This window comes from Sporisorium graminicola, chromosome SGRAM_1 (genome assembly GCF_005498985.1).
Source record: "Sporisorium graminicola strain CBS 10092 chromosome SGRAM_1, whole genome shotgun sequence".
NCBI classification, from domain to species: Eukaryota; Fungi; Basidiomycota; class Ustilaginomycetes; order Ustilaginales; family Ustilaginaceae; genus Sporisorium; species Sporisorium graminicola.
Genome location: NC_043719.1, coordinates 935,384 through 962,317, shown reverse-complemented (window position 1 = coordinate 962,317; position 26,934 = coordinate 935,384). Strand labels below are relative to the sequence as shown.

At 56.9% G+C, this 26,934-nt stretch overlaps 7 protein-coding genes across 7 annotated transcripts; 5 read left to right on the top strand and 2 right to left on the bottom strand.

The window, feature by feature from the left end:
- Positions 1–456: 456 nt before the first annotated feature.
- EX895_000371 (uncharacterized protein) lies at positions 457–3,646 on the top strand (the record flags this gene model as incomplete). The annotated part of the gene is made up of 10 exons (XM_029880972.1): positions 457–866; positions 964–1,562; positions 1,641–1,917; positions 1,997–2,115; positions 2,202–2,332; positions 2,449–2,629; positions 2,722–2,752; positions 2,916–2,985; positions 3,150–3,326; positions 3,581–3,646. 10 exons carry the CDS (start codon positions 457–459, stop codon positions 3,644–3,646), a joined length of 2,061 nt encoding a protein of 686 aa, XP_029742358.1.
- A 1,712-nt stretch (positions 3,647–5,358) lies between these two features.
- EX895_000370 (uncharacterized protein) lies at positions 5,359–8,524 on the top strand (the record flags this gene model as incomplete). The annotated part of the gene is made up of 5 exons (XM_029880971.1): positions 5,359–5,376; positions 5,459–5,562; positions 5,643–5,757; positions 5,869–6,143; positions 6,238–8,524. 5 exons carry the CDS (start codon positions 5,359–5,361, stop codon positions 8,522–8,524), a joined length of 2,799 nt encoding a protein of 932 aa, XP_029742357.1.
- A 2,023-nt stretch (positions 8,525–10,547) lies between these two features.
- On the top strand, positions 10,548–14,372 carry EX895_000369 (uncharacterized protein; the record flags this gene model as incomplete). The annotated part of the gene is made up of 1 exon (XM_029880970.1): positions 10,548–14,372. The coding sequence occupies one exon, from the start codon at positions 10,548–10,550 to the stop codon at positions 14,370–14,372; it is 3,825 nt and encodes a 1,274-aa protein (XP_029742356.1).
- Positions 14,373–14,757: 385 nt separating this feature from the next.
- On the bottom strand, positions 14,758–18,414 carry EX895_000368 (uncharacterized protein; the record flags this gene model as incomplete). Its single annotated transcript, XM_029880969.1, has 1 exon — positions 14,758–18,414. One exon carries the CDS (start codon positions 18,412–18,414, stop codon positions 14,758–14,760), a length of 3,657 nt encoding a protein of 1,218 aa, XP_029742355.1.
- Positions 18,415–21,275: 2,861 nt separating this feature from the next.
- On the top strand, positions 21,276–23,387 carry EX895_000367 (uncharacterized protein; the record flags this gene model as incomplete). The annotated part of the gene is made up of 1 exon (XM_029880968.1): positions 21,276–23,387. One exon carries the CDS (start codon positions 21,276–21,278, stop codon positions 23,385–23,387), a length of 2,112 nt encoding a protein of 703 aa, XP_029742354.1.
- A 353-nt stretch (positions 23,388–23,740) lies between these two features.
- EX895_000366 (uncharacterized protein) lies at positions 23,741–25,567 on the bottom strand (the record flags this gene model as incomplete). Its single annotated transcript, XM_029880967.1, has 1 exon — positions 23,741–25,567. One exon carries the CDS (start codon positions 25,565–25,567, stop codon positions 23,741–23,743), a length of 1,827 nt encoding a protein of 608 aa, XP_029742353.1.
- Positions 25,568–26,459: 892 nt separating this feature from the next.
- On the top strand, positions 26,460–26,785 carry EX895_000365 (uncharacterized protein; the record flags this gene model as incomplete). Its single annotated transcript, XM_029880966.1, has 2 exons — positions 26,460–26,610; positions 26,721–26,785. The coding sequence occupies 2 exons, from the start codon at positions 26,460–26,462 to the stop codon at positions 26,783–26,785; spliced, it is 216 nt and encodes a 71-aa protein (XP_029742352.1).
- Positions 26,786–26,934: the final 149 nt, after the last annotated feature.

Sequence of the window (26,934 nt, the reverse complement as noted above, 5' to 3'; positions counted from 1 at the left end):
CAAATTGGCTCGAGAGTGACATTCGCCCGGCAGCTGTCCAGCGCGACTACAAGAAGGCAGCGAGAGGTGGCCAAGTGGCGTCGGCTAGTCCGAACGTCGCGCTCTGTGCAGGTCGCTCTTGGCTTCGGCGGCGGTCCGATGACCGTTCGGCTCGAGCTATAGCTGGGCCACACACTGCACAACTCGAGCATCGGCTAAGTTGTGAGAATGACCTACACTGGTGCTTCAAGTGTGAAGAAGGGGTTGCCCCGACCGGAGCGCAAGCCAGACCCTTGATGGACGTTCGGCTTTGCTGTCGGCCGATGCCGTCCTGGCCGTGCGTAGATTGCCTTGTTGCTGACCTTCCTTTCACCATTAGGATCAGAGCGTTTGCATCCATCATCTGTTCCATCATACCGTCATTGTTCTACCACCACAACCCTTGCTAGCAACATCCGACGGCGCGGTGCATCCACCATGCGTACTCACTGGTCACGCTTGGCATCGGCAGCAGGCCCCAACTGCTTGCAGCGCTCGGGTGGTCGGCAAGTGCGGCTGGCCTCGAGCTTACAGTCTACGTACAAGCTGTACCCGACCACCAAGGACGCCAACGGCACATTGCTCTCACGCGTCTCCGGACCAGACGACAAGCCGCTTTGCGAACTCTCTCTCGGCCAGTTTTGGCAGCAGGCAGTAGCCAAGTATGCAGACCGGCCCGCACTCATTTCCAAACATGAACCTGCCTCTCAGCACGGAACGGCAAGCTCTGGCTCGACCGACTGTATTCGCTGGACTTACGGCTCAATGGATGAGCACGTACAAAGCCTCGTAGCTGGACTCCACCAGCTAGGTGTGCGTCAGGGAGACCGCGTCGCAGTTCTCATGATGTAAGTGCCGCTCGCTCCCGGAGCCACACGCTCTCTAGACAACCAACGAAACCAGCTGCTGATGGCTCTGTTCTCAACTTTGTTCAATGCCAAGCAGGAATTGCTCCGCCTACGGAGCTCTGCAGTGGGCATGTGCCAAGATCGGAGCCGTCCTCGTCACCTTGAACCCTGCCTACAGTACCCCCGAGCTTCGTCGGGCCATCGATCTGGTCGAAGCAACCACCCTGTTCATTGTACCGTCTCTGCGCGGATCAAACTACCTCGACTCGCTCCTCGAGCTCCTCCCTTCGCTCTCGAGCACCGTCTCCACTTCCGGGGATCCGAACATTATCCAAGACGAATCTCTGCCCAGCCTGAAACGCATCGTCATGCTTGACAACCTCGACAACAGACCGAGACACTGGGAGAGCAATAGCGTCCTAGCGCAGCAGGGCAAGACTTTCGCGGATGCCATGTCTGCACTTCACAATCGAGCCACCGACTACCGCGACCTCCTCGTCACATCCAAGTCCGCAGCACCCAAGATTCAAGTTCTCAACACAGATGTCATCAATCTCCAACTCACCTCAGGCACTACGGGAAAGCCAAAAGCTGTGGCCCTCACGTCGAGAAACCTCGTCAACAACGGCATCGCCATCGGTGACAATCTCAGGTTCACAGAGGCAGACAAGCTATGCAACGTTCCACCACTCTTTCGTAAGTCAATCACGCATTCCAGCTCTCAAATGCACGTTTGGAGCGTCGCTGACAGTCCATCCCTCGACGTGGTATCAGACTGCTTCGGTCTTGTCCTCGGAAACCTGGCTGCATGGACCCATGGGGCCTCGGTCGTCTACGCTGCCGAGGGCTTTGATCCTCTGAGGTCATTGCGCGCCGTTTCGGAGGAGCGTTGCACAGCCATGCACGGCGTGCCAACGCACTTTATCGCCGAGCTCGAATTGCTCGAGTCCATTAGAGAGCATGCCGAGGATCCGGGCCGTCATCCGTTGCCTAGCGGAGTGCACGAGGGTGAAGTGTTTGACTTTTCTTCGTTGCGAACGGGTCTCACCAGGTAAGTGCTTCACAGGTGCAGTGTGACTATTTGTGACTATTTGGCTTCCTGACATGTGGCCAACTCTCACTCGATACAGCGGCTCTACTGTTCCCATTGCTCTAATGCAAGCTCTTGTCAGCCCAGACAAGCTGGGTCTCCGCGAGCAAACGGTCGTCTATGGCATGACCGAGACTTCGCCGGTGACTTTTGGATGCGGTAAGTCCAGGCGCATTGGCACAAGATCGAGTGGGTAAGTCGTTGACTTTGATTCCTGTTCGGCCTTCTCCGAAATGAAACCGCAGACGTCGATGCTCCCATCGAGAGGCGGTGCGAGACCGTAGGTCGAGTCTATCCTCATGTGCATGCCAAGATTGTCTCTCCCGATGACCCATTGGGCCAATCTTTACCCGTGGGCCAGCCTGGAGAGCTCTGCGTAAGTGACAAGACTGGACGACAACAATATACCTGAAGGTTTTGAGGTTGACGGGTTCCCTTTCTTTCATACATTGTTTTGTTGCGCATGGACACGGAACCGACGTCCGCTATCAGACCGCCGGATATGTCGTCATGGAAGGCTATTGGAAGGACCCGCAGAGGACAGATGAGGCCATGGAGCGGCACCAAGACGAGCCTGACATTGTATGGATGCGGACAGGCGACATTGGTATCATGGATGAAGAGGGCTATGTGCGCATCGTCGGACGTTCCAAGGACGTGATCATTCGCGGAGGTAAGTGCAGAGCCTACCTGAAGGGCTACGGAATGACCGAGCCATCGACTGATGCGGCCTTTCCTCGACCCTTTGGCTCTATCGCAATGAAGGTGAAAACCTCTTCCCGCCCAACATCGAAAAGTAAGTTTCAGCCTTTGTCCGAGACTTTGGCCAGCCGGGCGGTATTCCGCTTGCCCTGTGATGTGACAGAGCACTGCGCATCGAATCGTCTCTTTTTCAACCATTGCGCACTCACGGACTTACACCTTCGTATTTCATTTCGGCGTTGTGTCCCACCAATTAGCTGCATTGATCGAATGGACGGCATTGCCACAAACGCTATCGTCGCCGTGCCCGATGCCAAGTATGGAGAGGTGAGTCTTTCAGACACAGCTGCCAAGTCGACTTTTCGGCAGCAAGCCCCAGAGCAGTCCCGAACGACAGTAGGTGTTCTGCTCACGATCGGCAAATTGACCCAGACCTCTTTCGTCTCACTTCGAATGTAAACCCACCGCGATGGTGGCAATCGCTGTATTAGGCCGTGGGTGTGTTTGTGGCAAGATCGCACGCAGATGCGCTCGTTACACCGGCCGAAATCCGTGCCTACGTCAAGAAACACGTTGGCGGACAGAGTGCTCCTGCTTGGGTTTGGTTCCTCGGCGAAGAGGGCGTTCCTGCCGAGTTTCCAAAGACAGCGTCAGGCAAGATCCAAAAGGTGCGTTTACAGATGTGATAGTTTGGAATAGAGGAGACGGTGCAAAGTGACGATCTAGGTGATAGCTTGAGCTGACTCTGCCTTGCTTCGCTCTGGTTTCGGTCTACGCCGCCCTTAAAAACCTTCGTGCGTGATTTGACTGCAAACTTTAACGCTTTGCCTGCTCGTACGACCTTGTCGCTGCTGGATCATCCCGCCGTTGACCACTCCCTGTCTCTCTCTCACACTCCGTTCCTTGCCTTGCAACACTCAAGGTTGTGCTCCGAGACTGGGCCAAAGAGCTGGCCGCAAAGAATCAGGGCAAGGTCGACAAGGTTTAGACACAGACACACGTAGTGACTGCTCAAGCTCAGCTTTCCTTTCCACAACCTTCCGACCTTTGTTGATGAATCGAACCGACTTTTCGAACCATTGTACAAGTCCCTGCAGAGTGTGCTGCACCCTTTCGCTCGTCTTTGAGAGATGATGTCGCGCTTGGAATGGAACGACGTGCCCAATGCTGTTCTTACGCAAGGGCCCTGCTGTAAAGTCGAGCGAGACTCCTTCTGTCGACGGAACTCAGCCTTTTCGTCCATCGCATGATTTCATCTCACTGCGCGAGGAATGCACATTGCCCGAGTGGCCAGTCTCCATTCACTATCTTAAGTGTCTGATCATACGTCTCGCTCCTCGCATCGCAACGCAGTGGTACAGCGTCCGCGCCAACTCGGCACGGTCCTGCACTGCGCCCCTTTGGCGCTCGGCGATGCATCCATTTCTCTCTAGAGACGATGTAGGTTTGGTCCTCATAAATGCCATTGTACTTCCGTCTGCTGCCCAGACAGGCAAATAAGACGAGACTTGCAGTCTCTCCACAGTGGAGACTCCGCTGCAAGTGCAGGCGTCGTCGATCTTGTCGATCCCATATTAGATGATCGTCTTCTTGGTGGTACCGTCAGTCCCCTCTCCTAACCTCCTTCTCACCATCTACGTCTGCTCCGCTCCATTGACCTTTAACAAGATCCACTTTACTTGTAGCACGAAGAGTACTTTGACATTCGAACTCAGTATAGCAGCTAGCTTGTGTCGCCCGTTGCTGAGCGGCCATAGCCATGGCGAGCAGTAGCAAGCCTTCGAGCGCGGATGGTCGACGCGCATGCAAATTTTGGTACGTGACATGGAAGCTTGGCTCGGACACGAACAAATTCTCAGACGACGCGTACTGACCACCTTTTCTACTCTATTGATCGTCTGTCTCGGTAGTCGTGGACGGAAGATGAAGTAAGTTGCTACCCTTCCTCACTTTGGAAGCGAGTAGGTTCTGCTTTTTTGCACTGTGAACTGACTAACGTTCTCTTACCCATTCCTTTTCATCGACTTGCTGCACGTTCAAGATGTTCGGGAGTAAGTGCCGCGAAGGTACAGTAGCACTGCTCATCAGCTGGGCGATGCTGACTTTCTGATTTTGACCCTTCTTCACTGCAGGATCGACCTTGGTGTCAAACCTGTAAAGAGAAGAACAAACCTTGTAAGCCAGCTTCGCAAGCCTGGCCGCTCTCATGGAACATGGCTCAACTGACACGCCTGCTGCTTCGCTCACATTACTACTCAGGCATCTACGACAACGGTCCTGTCAACGTCCGAAAGCAAGAGGTGAATGCTCAACTCGCTATTAGGCGTATTTCCAGCTCTCTTCCGCTTCCTGCCTCGAGCCGCGAAACGACCGTGTATCAAGAACTTGTCGTTCTCTACAAGGTAAGTTCTCGTACTGTCACTTCATTTGTTCGTGGTGGCGAGACTCACCCTAGTTGCTCGATTTCGCGCACGCTACCTCAAGCATCATTGGGCTGCCAAAGCAGAAGGCTCAAGATCAAGAAGATCCGAAACAGCCCCGGCCAACAACAGCCAGCTGAAGGTTGTCACTGTTGATGTGAGTATCTCCGGACTTCTCTGCATCGCTTGCATTGCTTTCGCCAGGTCATTCGGCTCATTTCAGAGACGCTTGTTCGTTGGTCAACACCAGTTTCAACATGGTCTTTCTCAGATGTTGCAAATGACCGTTAACTCTCTCGTAAGTATCTGGGTACGATACCGCTGCTCAACGGTCGGAAATTCTTACCGAACCTTCCCCTTGCGAATGTTTGCGCTCACAGGTCGCCGAGTCTCTGCCATTTGGTCAGCGACTTCAAATTTCCACTCCGGAATCTTTGCATTTGCAGGACTGGCAAAGCTCGGATCGTTCTGATAGTTTCCAACGGTGAGTCTGGCATGTACGCTGTCGAGCCAAAGAGTAAGCGCAAAACTGACGGCCTGATCAATTTGTGACCGACGATGTAGATTTACAGCACAACCTCCCCGAGTCTACAAGGAGGACGAAGTGCTCCGACATCCCCAGCTCTACGAGCTGGCCTTCAACAGTCATCCTTTCCTGGCACTGATCGTGTGTCGTACTGTAAGTAATCTGTGGCGGCCTGACGAGATAGAAAGGATTTCGTGATTGAGAACATGCAAAAGATGTCTCACACACACAACCTCGTCTTCCTATCCCGTTGCTTCCGCGCAGATTTTCCTCGGAGACGTCGACGAAAGAGCACATGACAAGGCGCTTTACGACGCCATCCTCCTCGCAGGCCTTGGGGTCAAGAAAGCCCTTTCGCAGAATGGTCCGAGCAAGCATGCGAAACCGCATGGCTTTCCCAACATGGACGAGCTCGTCAGGAGGACCACCAGTGCTCTCTGCAGTACCAAGCTCGGCTCGCTCAAGGCCGCAGGCCTTCACACGTCTGCGCAGTGTATGATGCTTTTGGCTTGGCACGAGCTCACGCACGGTCTCATCAAGTGAGTTCTCCGCGCTAGTTCACGTCGGCTGAGCTCATTGAGTAGAACCAGGAGTCGGTCTCTGATGTTTGCGTGCCCCATCTGACGAAAACAGACGCGCGGCCACGTGGTGGACCATGATCTGCGGCATGATCCATCAAGTCCATGCCGCAAGGGAGCGGGAAGAGACACGGCCCGATTGCCACGTAAACGGCGTCGATCTCTCGCTCGTCGTTGCGGAGGAGCTCGACAACATGCACACGATTGCGCATCTTATGCTTCTTTGGCTGGAGCTCCACCTTGGTCCAATTCAGGCACACACGTCGATGAAATCCTGTGTTGCTTCTGAGCAGGCCCACGATCCCTCCTCCTCCTCCTCCTCGTCAACATCGAAGATCTTGGAGCTTGACAGCACGAGTGGCAAAATTTCGGCAATGGAAGCGTACCAGAGGTCGTGGACGCTTTTGCGCAGTATAGACCGCGTTCTTGGTAGTCTCGCAGACACGTTCCACGAATGGAAGGTCGCCAACGGAGTCTTTGACACAGGCACACTACCGGATACAGCGCTGTATGACGAAGCTACAGTAAAAGTGAACGCGATCCTCACACAGGCCAGACTTTTGCAATCTGGATCTTCCGTCGAGCCCTCAGCGGCTGCACTCATCTCCCTAACCGCCCTATTCGCCTGCTTTCAGTTCAAACACCCTCCCATCTCAATTAGCGAGCAGAGCGTCATCAACATCGTCAAGGTCTGCTCGGCAATCACACTTCAGCTTCGAGATACCTTCAGTGACTCGAAGGACAACGTGGATCCAACCACAATTACGAGGACCGCTGGTACGGCAAAATGCTCCCACTTTGGCGTGGCTTATTTTGCAGATACGATGGACGGGCACCGGATCGTGCTTACAATGATCGAGACAATCGCGCTGACGTTCGAGCTGCTTCTGGCTCACATCGATTCTGATGGGGTCCCCGACTCGTTTGATACGTCGGAAGTGGTAATTTGGTCGCCGGAGGCTCAGCAGATGGTTGCCGAGAAGCTGGGTAACGTGCTCGGAATCCTGAGCGCGATCCAAGAGTGCTTTGACAATATCCCGAAGCAAGGTAGGAGGCCCGGACACGTTCTAGGGATGGTAGAGAGGATTAAGGGGCGGATAGAGAAGCTCGGTATACAGCCGGACGTGTCTTTTGCTCTCGAGGTCTTTGCGCAGTGTGCTCGGGAGGAGGCTGGCGAGCCGCAGAGAGAAGGTCATGGGACGACGGAGGAAGCGCTGCCCGAAGTGTTGCCCTACGAGCCGGTGCGGCTGCACTGCTCACCTACGAATGAGTCGATATTTTCAATGCTTGGCAACTCAGCACAGTGGCAAACGTCACCGTATCCCACTATCAGCTCAGAAGCGTACCACAGTGGACTGATGGCTGCCTACCCGACCCCGCCGTACATACATACGAATCTGGCCCCCCCGTCATCGAAAGGACCTCTGAGGTTCGGCCCAGGTCCCCTACCCATGAGCCGCTACGACCGACCAGAAGCAGCGATCTCGTCCCAAGCCAACTGGCATGGCGGAAACCTAAACCTTCGTCTGGCGTATCAAGAGCAAGCGCCTGCGTGGCGAGGCGCGAACCATGTAGATTTCAGCGTGCTGGCGTCGGCGACACCGGAGAGACTTGAGGGGCTGAGGATGGCTGCAGACGGTGGGGGTGGGGTGTCCAAGGCAGGGCCGTCAATGGTGTATGGTGAGAGCGTGCTTGATAGAGCACAGCAGGGTGCGCATGTTGTGGACAGTCTGGGTTCTACGCAGAATCGCGGTCAGGAACGAGCTTCAGCGCATTACGCAAACGACCCGAGAACGACACTGGGACTCTCCGCGATGCAGGCTAACCAGATGTGGGCGCGGCACGAGCCGGTATACCTTCAAGCCTCCGCTGTCCGGTCCGACACGGACTGTCCAGGCGAAGCACGAGATTCGAAACGAGCACGCATCGAGATGCAAACGCGCCAACTCCAGTGGGACGCCAGAGGGGACACGAGAAACAGAGGAGTGGGCGAAGGGTCAAGCTTCCAAACAGGCTTAGCATTTGGACAGGACCTTGCGGCGTCCGTACGCGCAGAAGATTCGCGTCAGCTGTCTGGCAGTCACCTACCGGCAGCTGAGGCTCTGGCGTCGATCAAGGGGATCGAGCCGTTGGAAGATGATACGCCGACAGGCGACTCCCACTGGCGCTCGAGGGAGAGAGAAACAGGGGAGGGTAAGAGTAGACGAAGCAGGTTTTCCATTTCAAGTGCGATCATGAGCACGTCGCTGAACTCGTTGACTGACGAAGAGCATGAGGAAGATGACGATGACGATGACAACGACGAGGACGAGGACAACGACGAGGAGTACGTGGACGACTAGGGAGAGACGAGCGAACCGGCCTGGGCGAGAAGGGGAAGTCAGAATTCAGTCGGCGTGGTAGGAAGCTAGGCATTCGAAACACTTCGAAAGTCGATCATTGGCCGGACGTATACGGCAGATCAACGCCAGGGGACGGTACGGCGCTAGATCGAGGGGTGCCGTTTGAGGCCGAGGCGGGAAGGCCACGCGACAACACAGGGCTCAAGTATGTTCGGCAATGATGCACAATGCGCAATGCAATTAAGAGCCCCCAAACGCCGTGACCTGTAGCTGTTGCGGACGACTGTAGCAATGCCATGCCATCGAGTACGGGATCTGTCGACGAGCGCTTGAAGGCCGCGGGAAGAGCAAAACGTTCAGTCACCTTACTCTGAGTCACCACAAGGGTGCGGGTGTAGAGCCGAAGGCCGTTCCTGGTCAGCAAGGGGTCTGGACTGGAGAAGAAGTTCTTTTGCTGGCTGCTGTGGCCAAATGCAAAGAATGAGAGGTCGAAGATGAGGAACAGGGTGAGGGAGGACCTGAGCTTGAGGGTCCGGCTTGGTAGCGGACGTGTCGGCAATCTCTGCCCGCCCTCCAGACAGGCATGAGAGCAGTGTGCATGCATAGCGGGGTTGCGATGCAAGAGCTTTTTTTTCGGGAATCTCTCGAGCTCTCGAAAAGTGCTCGCTTTATGCATGCGACACTACGAGGTTTCCGCGTCTGTTTGCCCGCAACGCCAACATCGGGCGGGCACACGGCAGCACCTCTGCAACGCCAATACGATGGCTCCATTCAAGAACCAAGTCATATGATTTTCTGCGTGGCAAGTCGGTGTAGCAGTCCCCAACCTCAACGTGTACAGGCACCGAGAGAAGAGCAGCTTGGCGTGTATTAAGCGAGTTTGCAGAAGAGGGGTCGGGATTTGTTCTTCGCAGTGTGGGGGTTTGCAGCGCTGCAAAAGAGGCTCGGATGCATTCAGTCCGAACGGCGTGGCAATATACATCCCGGTCTCTGCTCTCCTTCCTCTCTCCAAATTGGCCGGTCGGCTTGGTCGACTGGCACACAGTATGCCTTTGCCTAGCTCTTCTGTCTATGGCATGAATTGATTGGTTCTCCTCTGCCGTCGTTTCTCCGCAAACGTGGTCTGCCTGCCCGCCTGGCAGCATCAAAGAGCCTTCGGTCGGAATAGCCGCAGTGGCTGCTTGGTGAGCGTGAGATACCTAGTCACCCCATCTCGGCCGTGCTCCGAAAGGGCGAGGAAGAGCGGAATTGAAGCACGGCTGTGATGGATCCTGGTGCATTCGACCCCCACACGTCGGAAATTTCTGCGTGCTGAGCCGCCGTTGGTGCTCAACTCCGCTTGAGTGTCTGTGTGTCTCTCGCTTTTGCAACTATTGCTCTGCGGACCCTGTTTTGGCGCCATCTACGCCTCTCTCTCTCTCTCCCTCCCTCTCTCTCTCTCTCTCGCCACCAGCCACCACCATACCAGTCCCCCTTCCTCACGACATCGCGTCGCAGCAGGCACACCTCCCGATACCCGTCGACTAGTACAGTAAACTAGCTCTACAAGTCTATCATCGTTAAGCTCATTTCTCCACTGCATCTTCAATTGTGCCCCGCCGACAACCGACGCCACGCAGCTGAGCTCCATATCTTCAAACGCCGCACCGCACCGCACGAGACACAGCAAGACCCGACCGTGACTTCGGGAGACAACATATCTTCCTATCGTGTGATTGCCTCATCGAGCCAAAGCGTGTGCCGTCGAGTCATTGCCAGCACATCATTGATCAGCATCGAAGACGTTGATGGGCCTTCATACCCTTGTCAGCTTCGCATTTTAGCTCAACAGACATCTTGTGGAAGCTCTTTCTGGAGTACCAGTTCATCATCTCCGGCAGTTGCACCGTGGTTGCGAGCAGCCCTTCCACTTATTGACGCACTTCAAGCCACGCCGCCAATGACTCTGTAAAGACTCGCCAGCTCTTCACGCATCTTGAAGAACGGCTCGAATACATCTTCAATACCTTGCCTCCCGCCTACCATGATGACGTCCTACGCCATGATGGCAGCCGCCGAGACGTTGGCTTCCGTCGCATCCGCGGGACCATCCACTCCAGCAGCAAAGAACAAGCTGTCTAAATCACAAGCCAGAAAGTCGGACCACGCTTCCGCATCAGGATCCGAACCCAAAAAGCGCACTCGTCCCGTCAGTGCCTGCGAAGCTTGTCGTGCCAAGAAAGTGCGCTGCCTCCTCTCGCCCGACGCGCCCGTCTGCCAGAATTGCCTCGCATCCGGCAAGCAGTGTCTCTTCAGAGTCGACGATCTCGCTCCTGCGCTTAGAGCTGCTCGTTTTGCCCACTGTGGCCCCCCGAGCACCAATGCAAGGACTATTGCGTCCAAAAAGGGCTCTCGCAAGTCGCATGAAGACGCTGATGAATCCTCACGGCCCAAAGCACCAAAACGCAAAAAGTCGGAGCAAGAGGGCGAAACTGTCGAGTTTCAGCACAAGGAGGAGCACACTGAGGTTGCGCTATCCTCAGGCAAGCCAAAAGCAAAGGCCGTCTTTCGCTCCTTTGCCAATCCCACCAACCTGGCTGCTCCCTTACCCGTGCCAGTCACACCGACATCGATGAAGAACTCGACATCCTCGACTATGGCCTCGCCACCACCTCCACCAAAGAGGTCTCACGCTTCTTTCGCAAGGATGCCTTCCTCTTCCTCGCAAGCTTCTCGACGACGTTCAGATACCACTTCCACGCATAATGATGCCTTTGATACAGATTTCCGACACCACCGGCTCAATCATCCGGTCGTCAGCGATCCTCACGGCGCATCTATGGACGCATTCAGCCACTCGCACGACCCCTCGTACTACGGTCATCCTCCAGGTCCACCCAGTGCGTCTTCCCTCTTCCTGCAGCAGCATTCTCCCAGCGACGGCAGCGTCCTTTCCAACAGATCAGGCCGCTCTGCCACCGTCTTCGCAGCACCTCGACCGCTCAATGCCGCTCCTCCCACCGTCGACGACTTTCGGCCTCGACGCAAGATGTCGGGTCCAAGCCCTCGCAGGCTGCCCAGTCAGCCCGTTGACCCCATGTCGCTCGAATACTACGGCCACTCTTCAGACCCGGCCTCGATCAACAAGCTCGACGGGCCAGAACGGCCTCCCATCGATCACCATCGGGATTCAAACGATTTGGCAGCTACTCCTCGCCGCGATGTTTCTGCCGAGCTTCGTGATGGTATCGAAAGGTGGCAGCGCAGCGGGGCGGCGAGACCGGAAGACGAACCGGAGCCCACTCAAGTCCAGGAGGAGCACGAACCTGTGGCGCAAGCGCGGCCCAAGATTGTTCTTCCCTTCTTCCGATGGTTTGGTACTACAGCAAACACGCCCGGCTACCGAAAGATAAAAGTCGGAGTGTTGCAAGACTCGGAAGTGCCTGGGACGGACGAGCTGGCGCCAGCCTTGGAGTCCACCAGCGGCGTCTCGGGCACAAACACCACTTTTGGATTTACCATTCGCGATGACGACGACTCGCGCACGCCAGGCAAAGCGTTGGACGAGCCGGCGGTGCTCTCGCCGCACCCGGCACAACTGGCCAGTCCCGGGAATCGGTTCGACAACAAGGCGTCGTCTTCGGTCACACGGGAGCTGTTCGAGATCAACCGACCCAGGTACCCGAGAAAAGACATTCTCGAGCATCTCGTGTCGCTGTTCTTGACGCACTTCAAGCCGTCCTGGTGCCCCTGGATGGAGGCTGATGAACTCAGGAATGGCGTCGAGAGTGGGTCCATGCCGGCGATCCTCGCCAACGCGGTGTGTGCTGTGGCAGCGCGTTTCTCGAATCGACCCGAGCTTCGCAAAGTGGCGCGCAAGTCTTCCGGCGACCCCTTCAGCGAGATGGCCAAGATCCTCATCATTCCGCTGCTGTCGTTCCCGTCGATCGAGGTGATTGAGGTGCTCATTCTGCTGAGCTATTCCGAGTTTGCTGCGGGTAGCGACTCGGGCCTGTGGATGTATGTCGGCATGGCGCTGCGCATGGCACAGGATCTAGGTTTGCAGCATGAGGTAAGCGTGCAGAGCATTCCCAACGAAAAGCACCAGGAAAAGGCACGTTTGCTCTTCTGGGCCGTCATCGGCCTCGATCGCATCACCACGTTCGGGACGGGCCGTCCCGTGTCGATCCGCGAGACTGAGATCGATATTGAGCTGCCCAGGCTCAGCGAGGCTAGCGATATGAAGGACGAAACGGTGGTGTTTGGGCATGTGGTGCGCATCCTCATGCTGAGGGGCCGCATGGGCGAGCTGCTCAACCGGCGCGAGAAGGAAGAGTCGTCCATCGACGCCGAGACGACGAAGCGCGATCTGACGCGCATGTGGTTCGAGCTCGCACAGAGCTATTCGGACCTGCCCGCCAACCTGCACTTCAACGTGCAAACGTTTCAGAAGAGTGCAGCGCACAACCAGAGCCCTGGGTTTGTGTATCTTCATGTGCTGTTCCAGTCGACCATCGGCTTGTTGGATCGACCGGCGCTGATGAAGAAGTTTACCGTCGAGTCGGCGCCCTTGCTGCCGAGTTTTGCGCCAGTGGCGAGTGCGGCGGCGTCGCGGACGATTGCCGATATCCTGACGCTGGGCGATGCGTTTGACGACCGGTGTATCATTGCTTCGCCGTACCTGGATCAGTTGGTCTTGCCTGCGGGGCGGTCGTTTGTCGCCGAGCGCGAGGCAGCGAGGGAGGCGTTGCGTAGCATGGGGCATGGCACGACCCCCGCACCCTCCAGGCCGCCTTCACGCGGTGCCTCTGGACAGCAACAGCAGCAACAGCAGAGCCGGACGAGCCAGCTGGTTTCGACGAAATCGTATGCCGAGATCAACCTCGGCGCATGCCAGCGGATCCTGCAGAAGCTGCAGCAGTACTGGGCCGGGGCGTCATGGCCGCTGCGTGCACTTGAGCAGGAGGCGGCGGGCAACGGCGGCGAGATCGACCCGCACGCCTCGGACGAGGATGCGCAGAGTGCTCCCATCAGGGACATCGAGATGGTGCTCAAGTGGGCCAAGTCGCGGATAAGGAGTCGGAAGCGGCTGGCGCGGTCGCTGCAGGCGACGCCCAAGGCGGATGCAGATGCGCAGATGATGCTGGCCGAGGGAGTGGAGGGACTGGGAGGTGGGATTCTGACAGGGAGTGCAGGGTCGGACGAGTTTGCGTCGACGCACAGTGGCGATTCGCCGTTTGGGCTGGGGATTTCGGCGGGGCTGACGTTTGACATTGATGCGTTGATGGGCAGTTGGGGGATGGATGGGTTTGAGGAGCCGGCAGCGTCGGCGGCGGCGGCGGGTGGTGGAGGTGGTGGCGGCTTTCACGCGGGGGGTATAGAGGTGGCGTCGTTTGGCGGTGGGCATACGCCATATGCGTCAGCGGGGACGGGGACAGCGGGGACGCCGGGATTCCTGAACCATGTCTACCCTTCGCAAGGCGTGGACAGGAGGCCGTCCCTCTCGACAACTTCGACGCATCTGCACCCTCACTCTTCCACAGCTCTCGGCATCTCGCCCCACCGCACGCACTCGCGCAACACCTCGCTGCACCACCAGCACCACCCTCTTGCCCTCACCCCAGCCGCACTCACTCCGATAACAGCCGCAGCCACAGCAACAGCGCCACCACCGCAGACGGCGACGACGACGATGGGCTACCATGCGGCTACCCCGGGACAGCTGGAGACAAGCTCGTTGGCCATCGCCGAGTTCTTCTCGCACGACCAGAGTATCTGGCCGCTGTCGATCCAGAATGAGGACTTGGACCAGGAGGCGGTGAATCTGATTGTGGGCGCCATGCAGCTGCCTGCGTATGCGACGCAGTGAGCTCGTAAGGGCGAGATGGACGCGTTGCTGGGTGGAGGTGCGGATCACTGTAGCGATGTAAGTTATTGCGATGCGATGCAAAGGATACGCGTTGGAGTCAGTTTTGCGTGATCTGTGATGGACATGGAGAGACACACACAGTGAGAGATAGAGAGAGACGTTTGGAGAGTCACACACGCCTGACACGCGCAGCAGAGGGCGAGGAACCATCGTAGCAACCCATTGTTCGTGAGACGATAAAAGACAAGGTAACTTATACATGCGAGAGAATGAGGGCAGAAGAACGGTGACACAAGAGCATCTACTGTATGTGCTCGTTTAAATATTTTCAGGTGCAGTAGACGATGGAAACGGAGACGAGTGAGTGTCCTTGTGGGGTCGAGATTCAGGGTTGGCTGTCGTCCGAGGTGTTGCGTCGGCCCGCGTCGGGGTTTGCAACAAAGAGCTGAGGTTTCGGCGCCAAGCCATGCGTCAAGAGGTACTTCTGCTTCTTTGCTCTCTGTGATCCCTGGGGCGACGTCGCTCTGTCGCCGAGCGGTTCTTCGCCACCGCCCTCACCACCACCGGTGGTGTGCGTGCTGATCAGCGGTGGCGGTGGTGTACGCGCCGATTTGGCGCTGGACAGACTCGCGGTCCAAGCGGATGACGCCACGGTGTCAGCGGCAGTGGTGGCAGACTCGAAGGCTTTCACTTTGTCCTTGACACTGGTGCTCGTTTTCGCTCCTGCTCCTGCTCCTGCGCCTGCTGCCGCAAGCGCATGCGGCTGGCTCGGGCGGTGCGGGTGGGCAGACGGAAATAGCGGCGAGATCATGACCGGGTTCAGACGCGCACGTTTGGTGGTGAGCGGTGTGATCGAGGGGGTTTCCGAGATGTTGGACTGGCGACGCGTATGTCTTGCTGCTAGCGGTGGTGGAGAGCCGTCCTTGCCCCTGGTGGAAAGCGTGACATCTTCCTCCTCGGCCAAGTCTTCCAGCTCCTTGGTCGAACCAGCGCCAGGGAGGAAATCTTCGGGCCTCCAAACCACTGAGCCGGGCGTGGACTGCGAGTCGCTCTCTTCCCTCAACGCATCCGAGCTGGCCACATTGCGAGGTCGAAGCAGCGTCGGTCCGCGACTCAGTGCCGGCTCGCTGTCTGTGTCGCTCATGGTGCTTCCAACGCGTGTGGATTGGGTGCGTCGACTGCTGCCTGTGCGTACGCGTTGGATGACGTCCATGCCGCGCAGTCGCGATTCGAAGTGTGACGAAGCACCCGTACGCGCTGATCCGATGCTGGACAGCGAGTGCCCCTGTGCGTGTGCTGCGTAGGCTTCGGCTGCATCGTTGCCATTGGCATCGGTGGCAACGCGACGACCCATCTCGTCGGGTTCGCCTCCTGCATAGGTAGAGGACCGGATCTTGCCGCCAAGATCGGCAAATGGATCCTGTGGTCGAGCTTCAGACACTTCGCGCGAGCGAGGCGACTCGGTGATGGCTTCCAACCCGCTCAGCGGAGGAGGCGCCGGGTCTCGAATCGGGATCTGGGCGTTGGGGCCGGTGAGGAATCGGCCAGATGCGGATCGCTCCATACTCGAGGTGCCCATGAAACGGTCCCACCAAGTCGGACTGCGCTTCATCGTGTTGTTGCCACTGTGACGACCACGGCTGCTCGCGTCGGAAAAGGAAACAATGCCGCCTGGAGAGAGCACGTCTTGCGATTTCGACGAGCTGGGCACATCGCTCTTGCTAGCTGTGCTGTGAGACTGAATCGATGGCCCAGATGACGGATCCTCGTGCGTGTCGAAATCCGATCGGCCATCGTACGAAAGACGCTCGTCATCGTAGCCGATGCTGTCCATTTCGCGATCCGCCAGCTTTCCATAACCTCGTCCACTTGTTGCTGCGGCCACTGCAGTGGCAGCAAACATTGTACGCCCCGCTCGCATGTCCTCTGGCCTATCCTCAAATGGAGAGTACATGTCGAGCTCGGTGGGGTCCTCGTCGCCCTCGTGCTGAAGACGGCCAATATCGCCACTCGAGAGGTCCTCGGCGCCAACGTGGGCGTAGGAATGGTGGCGAAGATGACGGTCGTGCCACACGGGACTTTCGGCCTCTTCGAGCTCGTGATCGTAAGTATGACCCGAACCATTGGCGCCATGGGGGCGGAAGAGGCTGTTGCCGTCACCTTCGTCGGCAAGCATGTCGAAGCGTGGACCCAGCTGCGTGTCCCGTTTGCCTCGACCGGCAAGGATGGCGATGCGTTCGCGGAAGTGTGGCCCTGATCCTTCCATAGCATGGCCTAGATTTGCGGCAGCCCAGGGTGAACCTTCGCTGCGTCCACGCTTTCTGCCGTATGCAATGCCACCTGCCAATTCAGCTCCGCCGTCTGCGCGGTGATAGGGTCGATCGTAGTCGCTCTGCACGTACCCTTTCTCCATCATCAGATGATCGTCATCTGCAAAGCCGCTGCCGCCTGTGCGACGACCTGCAAAGCCGAGTAGACCTACGGATGCGTCGCCGTAGCGGCGATAGTTGTTGAGAGAGCGGCGGCGGTAGATTGCATAGCCAGCACCGAGGACGAGACCGACTCCAACGATCGCTCCAACAGCGGCGCCTGCCTTGGCCCCACCACTGCTGCCACTGTCACTGTCGGTGCTGGCAGGTCCATCACCGCCATGCGAAACATTGCCAGTGGGGAAAGTGCCCGGTTGAGTGTCGGTTCCGCCACTCGAACTACTGTCGCTTCCAGAGTTCGCGTCACTGGACGATGAGGGAGCGTTGCCCCCAGAGCTTGAACTGGAGCCGTTGGCGCTTGTCGACGAGCCAGTGGTGGACGAGCCGCTGGATGAGCCGGAGTTTGGAGCTGAAGTAGAAGGAGAAGATGCCTGCGGGTCGGGAGTGTAGGTGGTCTCAGACCAGCTTCCTCCTTGCCAGCTACCTTTGCTGACAGCACTCGCCGTCAAAGAAGTTGCGTCGAAGAGATGAAGTCCTGTGGGTGCTGCGTTTCCACCTGTCCAACCGAATGAAATGAGGACGTTCCTACCGTACGCTACAGCTGAATGTCCAAAACGAGGGCCAGGACCGCCAGTGTCGTTGAGGAGAGTCCAGACGGGTGGGTTGGCGCTCCAGTCGAGGATCCAAGCATCACTGTAAACAGTGGAGAGATCGGCGCTGGCACCACCTTGTATGAAAATGCGCTGGTTGGGGAGACTGACGGCAATGTGGTTGCGGCGAGGTGCAGGGAAGGCGCTCTGACGTGCCGATAGCGACGAGTTGTTGGAGGTTTGGGTGGCGGCTTGAGACCATTTGCTAGACTTGCTCGAGTAGGCGTAGGGGTTCTGCATAGACTGAAGTTGGCCTGAAGCGTCAACACCACCGAGAAGAAGGAGCGTACCATCACTGAGTAAAGTGGAGGTGGCTCCTACGAGACTGCCAGGTGGCGAAGAGGAGAGGAGCTGGAATGAAGGTGAAGATGCGGATGAGTCGATGTTCCACTGCTGATTGAGTTGGATGCCGGAGCCGTCTGCTTTCTCGCCTCCCACAATCCAAACTGAGCCTTGTGTATTGCTTTCGCTCGTGTGGCCGATTCTGCGCATTGGTTGGTCCCATGCAGCAGGCACGGGCTGATATGCGACCGTGCGATTGGTATTGGAGCCGCCAAGATGAAGGATGTAGGCGGAATCATTGCCTGTCTGCACAGGGACAAGGGGGCTGGCATCTCCACCGAAGAGTAAGAGGGACGTGGCATTGAGGGGAGAGATGGTGTGAAAAGAGACAGGCGGCGCGGCGGTAGTGCCTTGTTGCAGCGAGACTGGTTGCCATGGCGGTGAAGACAGGGAGAAAGTCGAAGACAAGTCGAGGGAATACATTTGGGCATCGCTGGGCGCAGAATTGTAGGTATATCCTCCGCCGGTGGTGCCCTGCGTCTTACCCCCTTGGACAACAAAGTAGGAGCCGACGAGAGCGGAAGCCTGGCCCCATCTTGCGGGAATGGAATCTGCTGAACTCTGTGCAGAGACGAGAGTGATGAGTGGCAGCACGAGTGCTAGAAGTGTGGTGTTGCGCATCGATGATCGCCATCGTGGAGCGCGACAGGATGAGGGCGATGCCGGCGGGGACAATTGAAGGGCAACCATCTTTTAAGCTCGCGCAGCGGTGGAGATGCAACTGTGGCTGTATTGGCAGGATGAACTCGCTCGTCGAGGCGAGCTCGAAGCTGAGATGCACCAATATGAAGTAGAGGCGGAGGCTGCACGCCGGTTGCTAGGTGGAGGAGAAGTCGTTGTAACTCTGTCTCGGCTGCTCCAAGAGACGATGGTCGTTGTAGGATCGTCGAGCAGGTGGTGATTGTGGATGGTAGCAGTGAATATGATGTGAGTCTGGGGATAGTGGTGAAGAGAAGGACCTTGAACAAGGTGAGAATGTGCAATGGCGAACCGAAGCAGCTGCGGGCCGAGCACGACGGAGTTGATAATCGAGCTGCAAGGTGTGCCGGTCTGTGTGTTCTACAAAGGGAACTAAGTTTGAGCGTGAAGAGCTTGTATTCCAGCAATCAACCACACAGGGGCGATTGCGGTCGCAAAGGGGGGTTATCTTGTTGGTGCAGAGGCGAGTAGAGCAAGATTATTCTTGTGTCGACGCAGATTCGCAAGGACAGTGTGAAAGAACAAGATCACAGCCCGTTTCGGCGTGCCGACGATCAAAGGATGAGGCGGACGAGGTGCTGGTGGGGGGATTTGTGAAGAGTGACCAAGGGAAGAAGGTTCAAGGTTGTTGTGTGCGAAAAAGTGGCGGGAAAGTGACACGGGAATAGGGGTGAGATGCAGCCTTTTTCCCTTTTGTTAATTTTCCATTTGGCCGAGCGGCTGAAACCCGATTCTACAATCCGTACCGTTCACCTCGACCAGTTTCCAAGCCAAGCTTGATCCTAACTCAAGCTTCCAAGCGTTCTGTGTACTAGCTGCAGAGTGTCCACAAGCTAGACCATGATGCTATTTGGAGCTTTCCAGTGAACAAGTGTGGGATGTAACTTCTACGCATGTAGACTCTTGACGCGTCTCTGGCAAGCACGACTCCGAATTTGGAAGCCCCCCATTTTTTGTTTTGAATCCGTAGGCAGGCAGTTGAGCAGTGATGTGTCCAGAAGTGCATTTTGCTTTTTATTTTTGGTGTTGGTCTTGTCAAGCAAGGAAAGGAAAGCTAAGCGAGAGAGACGACAGTGTTTGCCGGTGTCTGTTTCATTTCTCATAGCCCCTGAGTGACGTTGAGGGAGCCAGCTCACTTTGCTTCCCCTTTGCTTGCTTGTTTTCCTTCGCCCTTCGCCTCCCGCCCCCCTTTCTGACTCACAGCATCCATCCGCAGCAGCAGCAGCAGCAGCAGCAGCAGCAACCGATGCACGCCGACCTTTGTTTGCTGCATCGACCTGACGAAAGATGATCGTCGACGACATCGGATACGGATGAAATAAGACTCGTTCGATGACGTTGGCTCGCTCTGTGAATAGAACTCTCAAGCCACCGACGAAAGTCGCTGTAGTGGGCGGATCCCGCTGAGAGCAAGTTCAGCGACAATGATTCGAAGACGGGTTCGGGGACCTCGCCGTGTCCACAGTGATCACAGAGAGTCCCGTCTGTTACTGTGCGATGCCTTGTCACGGGGTGGTGCTCAAGCGACAGACTAGTTCGCTTCGAAGTGGCTCTATATCGACTCAGGTCGCAGCATTCTTGCTCACACACCAGAAGCGTGCATGCAACTTGCAGACGGAAAGGAACTACCGCGGTGACCAGGCGAACCCCGTGCTTTTGTCTGGTTCGCAGCTCCGCGTGGGGTTGAGAGCAGCCTTTTTTTTGTCCGCTTCGGGATGTTCTCATCAAGTCGGATTCAGTCTCCGCTGGCTGCCTCTGTGCCTCTGGTCAGTCAGGGTCTAGAGCTGGTTGTTGTGCCTGGTTGCTGTACAGGGTTTTTCTGATTTATTTGTACTGTATGCAGAGTTGAATTTTGTCTCGCACCTTCCTTTTTTGACAGGAGCCTTCTCTGACCGCATTGCTCAGCAGCTTGGCCCCTGAACCAACCAACATGTGTTGCCCTTTGCTCCTTCTCCTCCTCGATCCTGCTACTACTGTATAGCAATTTCCGTCTCCGCTCGCCTCGTTGAGCATCTCGCAACCAACAAGTTTCTTCTACGCATCCACTCTCCACCCTCCTCGTCCGCATCCGCATCCGGCTCCTTCTTGCCTTAACTCCACCACATCCTTTCCTCTCATCACTCCGCCGGCGTCCGCCTTGATCCTGGACCCTAGCTACCTCCTGCATACCTTCATCTCGCCCTGCACCACGTTCTTGCCTCTCATCGCCCTTATCCCAATCGCCAAACGCTTTCTTTCCTCTTCTCATCTCACATTCGTCCTTTCGATAAACTCGCCCTGCATTGCCAACGTCGACCAAAGCCATCATCATAATAGACACCAAACCTTATCTCCCGAGCTCCGACCTGCAACTAAGAAGCGCTTTCGCTTCACTCCGCATCTGGTTCTTTCCTCTAATATCAAACGTGAGTGCCATACCATCCTGGCTATCTACGCCCGTTGGTCCGGTCTCTTGGGTTCGATTCTTGTTCGCCCATGAGAATGGTATATAGTTTGGCTGCCCATGCAATTGCTGTCGCGTGACCTCCCCTCTTGCTTGCATCTATCCACGACGCTGGCCGCCACTCCTCCTTGCACCTTAGCTAACATCTTTTCTTCTTCCCTTTCACTTACGCAAACCCTCTCTATTTACTCCACCACGTGCTTAGCTCAAGGCACCCGCTCTTGCATTCTTCTGCGACGACCATAACGACAAATCGAAACGACGAACACTCGCTGAAACAACGGGAAGCTCTAGCCCCGATCTTGTCTAGACAAACTCACACCACAATCTTGCTGCAGTCATGGACAGATTCGACGTCATCAACTTTGCCGATCTCTCCGGCCCCAACGGCGGAGACTGGGTCAGGATCGGCGGCGGCAGTTTCGGTGTCGTCTTCAAGGGTGAATACCTCGGCACCGAAGTCGCCATCAAGGAAGTCCTCCCCAACAACACATACGACGTCGAAAAGTACTTTGAGCGCGAATGCGTTCTCATGAAAGAAGCCCGTCATCCCAACATTGTCCAATACATCGGTCTTACAAAGAGTCCAGGGCCTGACGGCAGGATCTACATCATCTCGGAATTCGTCGGCAGCAATGTCCGCTCTTACATCGCAGATCAGAGCAAGCCCTTCCCCTGGCGATTGCGTATGAGCTTTGCCATGGACATGGCCCGAGCTCTCGCGTATCTGCACGCACGCAACTGCATGCATCGCGATCTCAAGGGCGAGAACCTGCTCATAACGGCCAACGAGCGTATCAAGGTGTGCGACTTCGGATTCGCGCGTATCGCCGCACGCAACGAAGAGGAAATGCGTCGAATCAGCTACTGCGGCACCGATGGCTACATGTCGCCAGAAATCCTCCTCGGTGTCGACTTCAGCTTGCCCTCGGACGTCTTTTCGCTCGGCGTCATCTTTGCCGAGATTGCCTCGCGCCATCTGGTCGACTCGTACACTTTCAAGCGCGTCATGCCCAGCTTTGGCCTCGATGCAGACGAGGTGCGCGAGATGGCATCCGAGGGATGCCCCGAAGCGTTCATCCAGCTCGCGCTCGATTGCGTCGAGGAAGACCCGAGAGACCGTCCCGAGATGCGTCAGGTGGTTTCCAGGCTGCGCGACATTGAGCGCGAGGTGCTCATGCGCGAAGAAGCTGAGAACCGCTATGCTATCGGCAGTGTTCGAGGCGCCACCATCCAGTCCATCCTGGGTACCAAGCTCAAGCGTGCTGCGCCACCCAGATTGCCCAGCTTCAACGGTGCACTTAAACTCAACGGCGTCCACTCGAATGCCCACTCGGACGACAGCGGCGATGAGATTGAGGAGGCGCTCGCTGCTCTCGAGAAGATCGGCATCGAGCCGGACGATGCCAGGTCGCCGGGTACGATCAAGGGTTCGAGCACACTCAAGGTGGCTGGACATGGCAACCCGTGGTGGAGCGAAGACGCGACCGAGGCGCTTCCTAGTATCAATCGCAGCTGGCTGGCAAGTCCTGGGGCGGCGGCGGAGAGGATTCGCCAAGAGTCGGAGGCTGGCTTGCTTGACAATGCGGATTATGCAGAGAGCGACTATAGCACGTCGGTCGTGCGTTCGTCCAAGATGACGCAGAGGCACGCACCGCTGGCTATGCTCGACGAGCGTGCCTCGACGCTGACTGTCAGGACGCTGCGCCAGGGTGATTCCCCGCTGCTGATTCCCGCTCGACGAGGCTCGGCGGATGTTACGGCTCTGCCAGCAGCAGCTCGAAAGGGATCAGCCGAGACGTCGGCCGCACAGTCATTTATGACGGCACGCACGCATCGACCGGACCCATCCATCGCGCTGGCTACCATCGCCTCGGTCAGCTCGGGTCTCATCGAATCCATTCCCATCTGCCATCGCTTCACTCTGGTCAAGAACGGCACGCGTCGGCCCAACAACGTCGTCGCTGCAGCACAGCAGGCCATGGCTAGCGGCTCGCACCCGCACCCGCACCCACCAGCGCCAGTGACGAGCTACTACCCCTCGCTGCTCCCGCCCGCGGTCATGCTCAGCAACGCACTCGCCAAGTGCTGGGTGTGCGGCAAACGCATCGGCTGGAAGCCATTTATGGACTGTGACGACTGTCCGTACAAGACGCACGTGGCGTGTGCCGAGTTGGCGCCACCGACATGCCAGGACCTGACGATTCCGGCGGGTGGCGTGGCAGGCGCAAGCGGGGCGCAGCCCGTGCTGTCGCCGCACAACGCGTCGAGGCGCAACTCGAAGGCGACCGACGTGGGCGATCAGAGGGAGATCTCGGCAGCCGCGGCGGCGTTGAGGAAGGCGTCGTTGGCCGATTCCGTCGACGAGCCGCCGTCGCCTGCGAGGTTCAAGGCCAAGAAGAAGCTGTTTGGCAGCAGCTCAGCGGTGAACAAGAGCGCTGTCCGTGCCTAGACACCTCGTCCATTTCTTGGCTTCCGACCCTCACGAACTGCATTTTTGACTGTTGAACGACCTTTTAACGACCACTATCCTTCCCCGAGCTCATTGACCCGTCTTGTCGCTTCTCGATACACACACGCATTTGTACTTCTCACCACCGCACATCTCACACGGCATTTGACATTTGACTCCTTCACGACACATACAGCTTTCTTTTCCTCTTTTGGCAATGCACGACACTCTTCATCACAACTGCTGCAGTAGCAGACGACGCACATCGTTGAGAGAGAGAGTGTGTGTGTGTATGTGTATATAACGAAACAATATGCTGAGTCTACGAACAGTAACAACGAGGAGAGACGAGCTTAGTGGCCTCCGGCGCGCCTCGCCTTGCCGGGCCGCTTAGCAGCGCCGGACTTCTGTTTGGGACGGAAGCCAGCCTTGCCTGAGGTGACCTTGGGCTTGCTGCCCCTGGCGCCGCGGGTGGGGCCGACGCTAAAGTCGTTGGTCGACTCGGCCGTGTTGCTCTTGGAGTACTTCTTCTTGCCGCCAAAGCCGTACTTGGCGTCGCGCGCGTTGCGCGGCATCTTGGCCTTGTTTGTGGGAGCCCTCTTGGGCTTCTTGGCGTCGCTGCCGGCGCCGCCGCTGCCGCCGCCGATGGCTTCTTCCAGACGCACGTCGAACTCGTCTCCATCAGCGCCTGTGGATTCCTCGAGCGAACCGTGCTTGCGCTTGAGACCAGCAATGCGCTCGTTGAGCTCCTTCTTGTTCCGGATGCGTTCCTGCAGCTTCTCGACCTGAACCTTCTTGCCGAACTTCTTGAGCTCGCGCTGCTTCTTGGCCGCCTCGCTCGCCTTGATCGCCGCCGACTCGTCGAGCAGCTTCTGTCGAATGCGTTCCATGTGCTCGTCCGTCTTAACCATCTCGGCAAAGTAGTCCGAGGGGCGCGTAAATGCCGTCCCCGAAGCCTGGACCAGCTTCTTGCCCTCCACAGCGGCGTACAGCGCCTGCTTATAGAAGGCAAGTTCGCGCTCCAGGTCGTTCTCGACATCGGCGACTTCGCTGGAGATGGCGGTAGGGTAGGTGATGCGCATGGTCTCGATCCAGGGCAGCTTGGAGGTCGACGTGGGCGGGTCGAGTCGGATGTCCTCGTAAATGCGACGGAGGGCAGGTTCGTTGTTGACCTTGATGCGCTGGGTGCGCGAGGCTTTGGCTTGTTCTGAGAGCTCGATGTCGTCGGGCAGGTCCTCGTATGCAATCGCTTCCTCTTCATCTTCGTCCTCGTCGGCTTCCTCTTCCTCGTCTTCTTCGTCGGAGTCTTCGACGGCTTCTACGAGACCGCTGCGTGCGATCGAGGCGGCCAGCGTGTCTCCGTTTGCGTTGGGAATGACGCGTGGGATGTCATCGTCCTGCTCGTCTGCTGCTTCCTCTTCATCATCATCGCTGTCCTCTGCCATCGCCTCCATCTCTTCATCTTCATCTTCATCTTCATCTTCATCCTCCTCTTCCTCGTCCTCGTCCTCGTCCTCGTCTTCGTCTTCCTCGCCAGCGAGCTCATCCAGCGCAGCCATGTCTACCTCGTCGAGTCCATCATCTCCAAGCGCAGCCATGAGACGCTGCATGCCCTTCTCGGACACATCCTGGCCCTCTTCCAGATCCGACTCTTCGTCGTCTTCGTCTTCGTCTGCTTCTGCTTCCACCTCCTCCTCGTCCTCTTCTTCCGAGTACTCGGCAAGGATAGGCTGAGCAGTAGCCAGCGCCGAGGTAGGCTTACGCGTCAGCTTGGCATGGCTAGCAGGCAGTTTACTCGGCGACTCCGTTTCAGCAGCAGCGGCAGTGTACTTTTTCTTGGATGAAGGAGCCGACTTGGGGCTCGACTTGGTTGGTGTGGTGGTGGCTTTGGTGGGCGTCTTGGACTTGGACTTGGATGGCGATGCGGCCTCCTCCTTCTTCTCCTCGACGACAGCAGCAGCAGCAGTAGCCTTCTTGGCGGATGCCTTGGGCGTCGAGATGCTGCCGCCTTTCTTGAGCGGCGAAGGCGTCTTGATGGGTCCGCCCGAGGCGCGAGCCTGAGCCCTCGTCAGACGCGATGGAGTAGAAGTAGCGGATGGCGAGGCAGCAGGCGTAGTGCTGCTGCTGCTGTTACCATTGGAGGCAGCCTTCTTGGGCGTCGACTTTGGTGTTGCCGGCATATTGTATGGGTGAACACCAACGAATGTGTGTGAGGTGTGTGAGGTTGATGGTCGACAGTGTGTAGCCAGCAAGTGAAGTCGATTGGAAGTTTGTCTTCGATTTCGACCTGACTTTTTTTTTTTCTTCCTTTCTCCACACACGCCAAAAAATGCGCTGCTCGAGAAATTTTCGAGCTTGAGACTGAGAGCCTCGAAACTTGAAATATGGGCAGCACTTCCTCTTCTGATCTGATTATGTCATGCACTGTCAATCAGTCTGTTCTTCCTTTTCCAATGTTGGCTCAATACTACTAACATGTGAAGGATGGTTTTCGGATGAATTGCGGCGAACGCGGCGATGAATCAGCCCTACATGCGTCGGGTACGCCGTCTGTCACTTTGCGCCGCTGAGACAGTCTGCTGACTGACCATCACAGCTCCCGGATGGTCCGCTCTTTGCCGACCCACAATGGACCCTGACGACTGCCAGAGAGTGGCTGTCTGTGAGTGGCTAAGTTTCCGAAGCTGAACCGCCTGACGTCAAATCACAGATCGGATGCCGGCGCATGTGGTCTCTCCGCCGTTGGCCCTTTCGATCTTGGCAATCTCAAGCTACGTTGCGAGCTTGCCCAGGCGTTCGGCGCTGTGTTGGCATGGCATGGAAGAGGCCCATTCGAACTGAAATTTCTCGCGTGACACGGGCTCGTCTGCTGACTGATGTCAGGGCACTCCAAGGTGCAAGCTGCTGTCAAAGAGCAGCAATCCATTGCCTCGGCCCAGCTGTTCCTCGCTCGACTCAGTACAGCCGTATATAAGCAGCTCGTCTGTACCAACTGCATCTTTCCGTCTTCACAATCACATAACCTCCAGAGTCCTTTCGCCCCCACCTCACACACACGCTCAACTAGCAACAATGGAGAAGACCTTCAACGAACCCGCCGCCTCGGCCCAGTTCAAGAACGACGCTGAGCGTCAACAGGCCAACGCCCAGCGCGCCGAGAAGGGCGAGCCTCAAATTCCTGGCGCTGCCGGTCGAGAGTCGGTACCCACCAAGGACCCCAAGGGTAAGTTTTCATTGTCTTTCAAGCGTTAGGAGTGGCGATAGATGCTGATGAAGGTTTTTTTTTTTTTTTTTTTTTTTTTTTTTTTTTTTTTTTTCGTTTCGCAATGACAGAGTTCGACGTTCGAGGCGGTCCCGGTTCGGAAGGCAACAAGCCTGTTCAGGACCCTGTCATGTAAAACCCAGCATCGCTGCAAATTAATCAACACATTCGCATGGCTGTTCACTTGACTATCTGCAGCCCGCGATTCACGCCGCCTGCGCATGCCGCCACAATCTGATGTCTTCGGCACAATTGTGTATGGAAAGAGTACCGCTACATACCAAA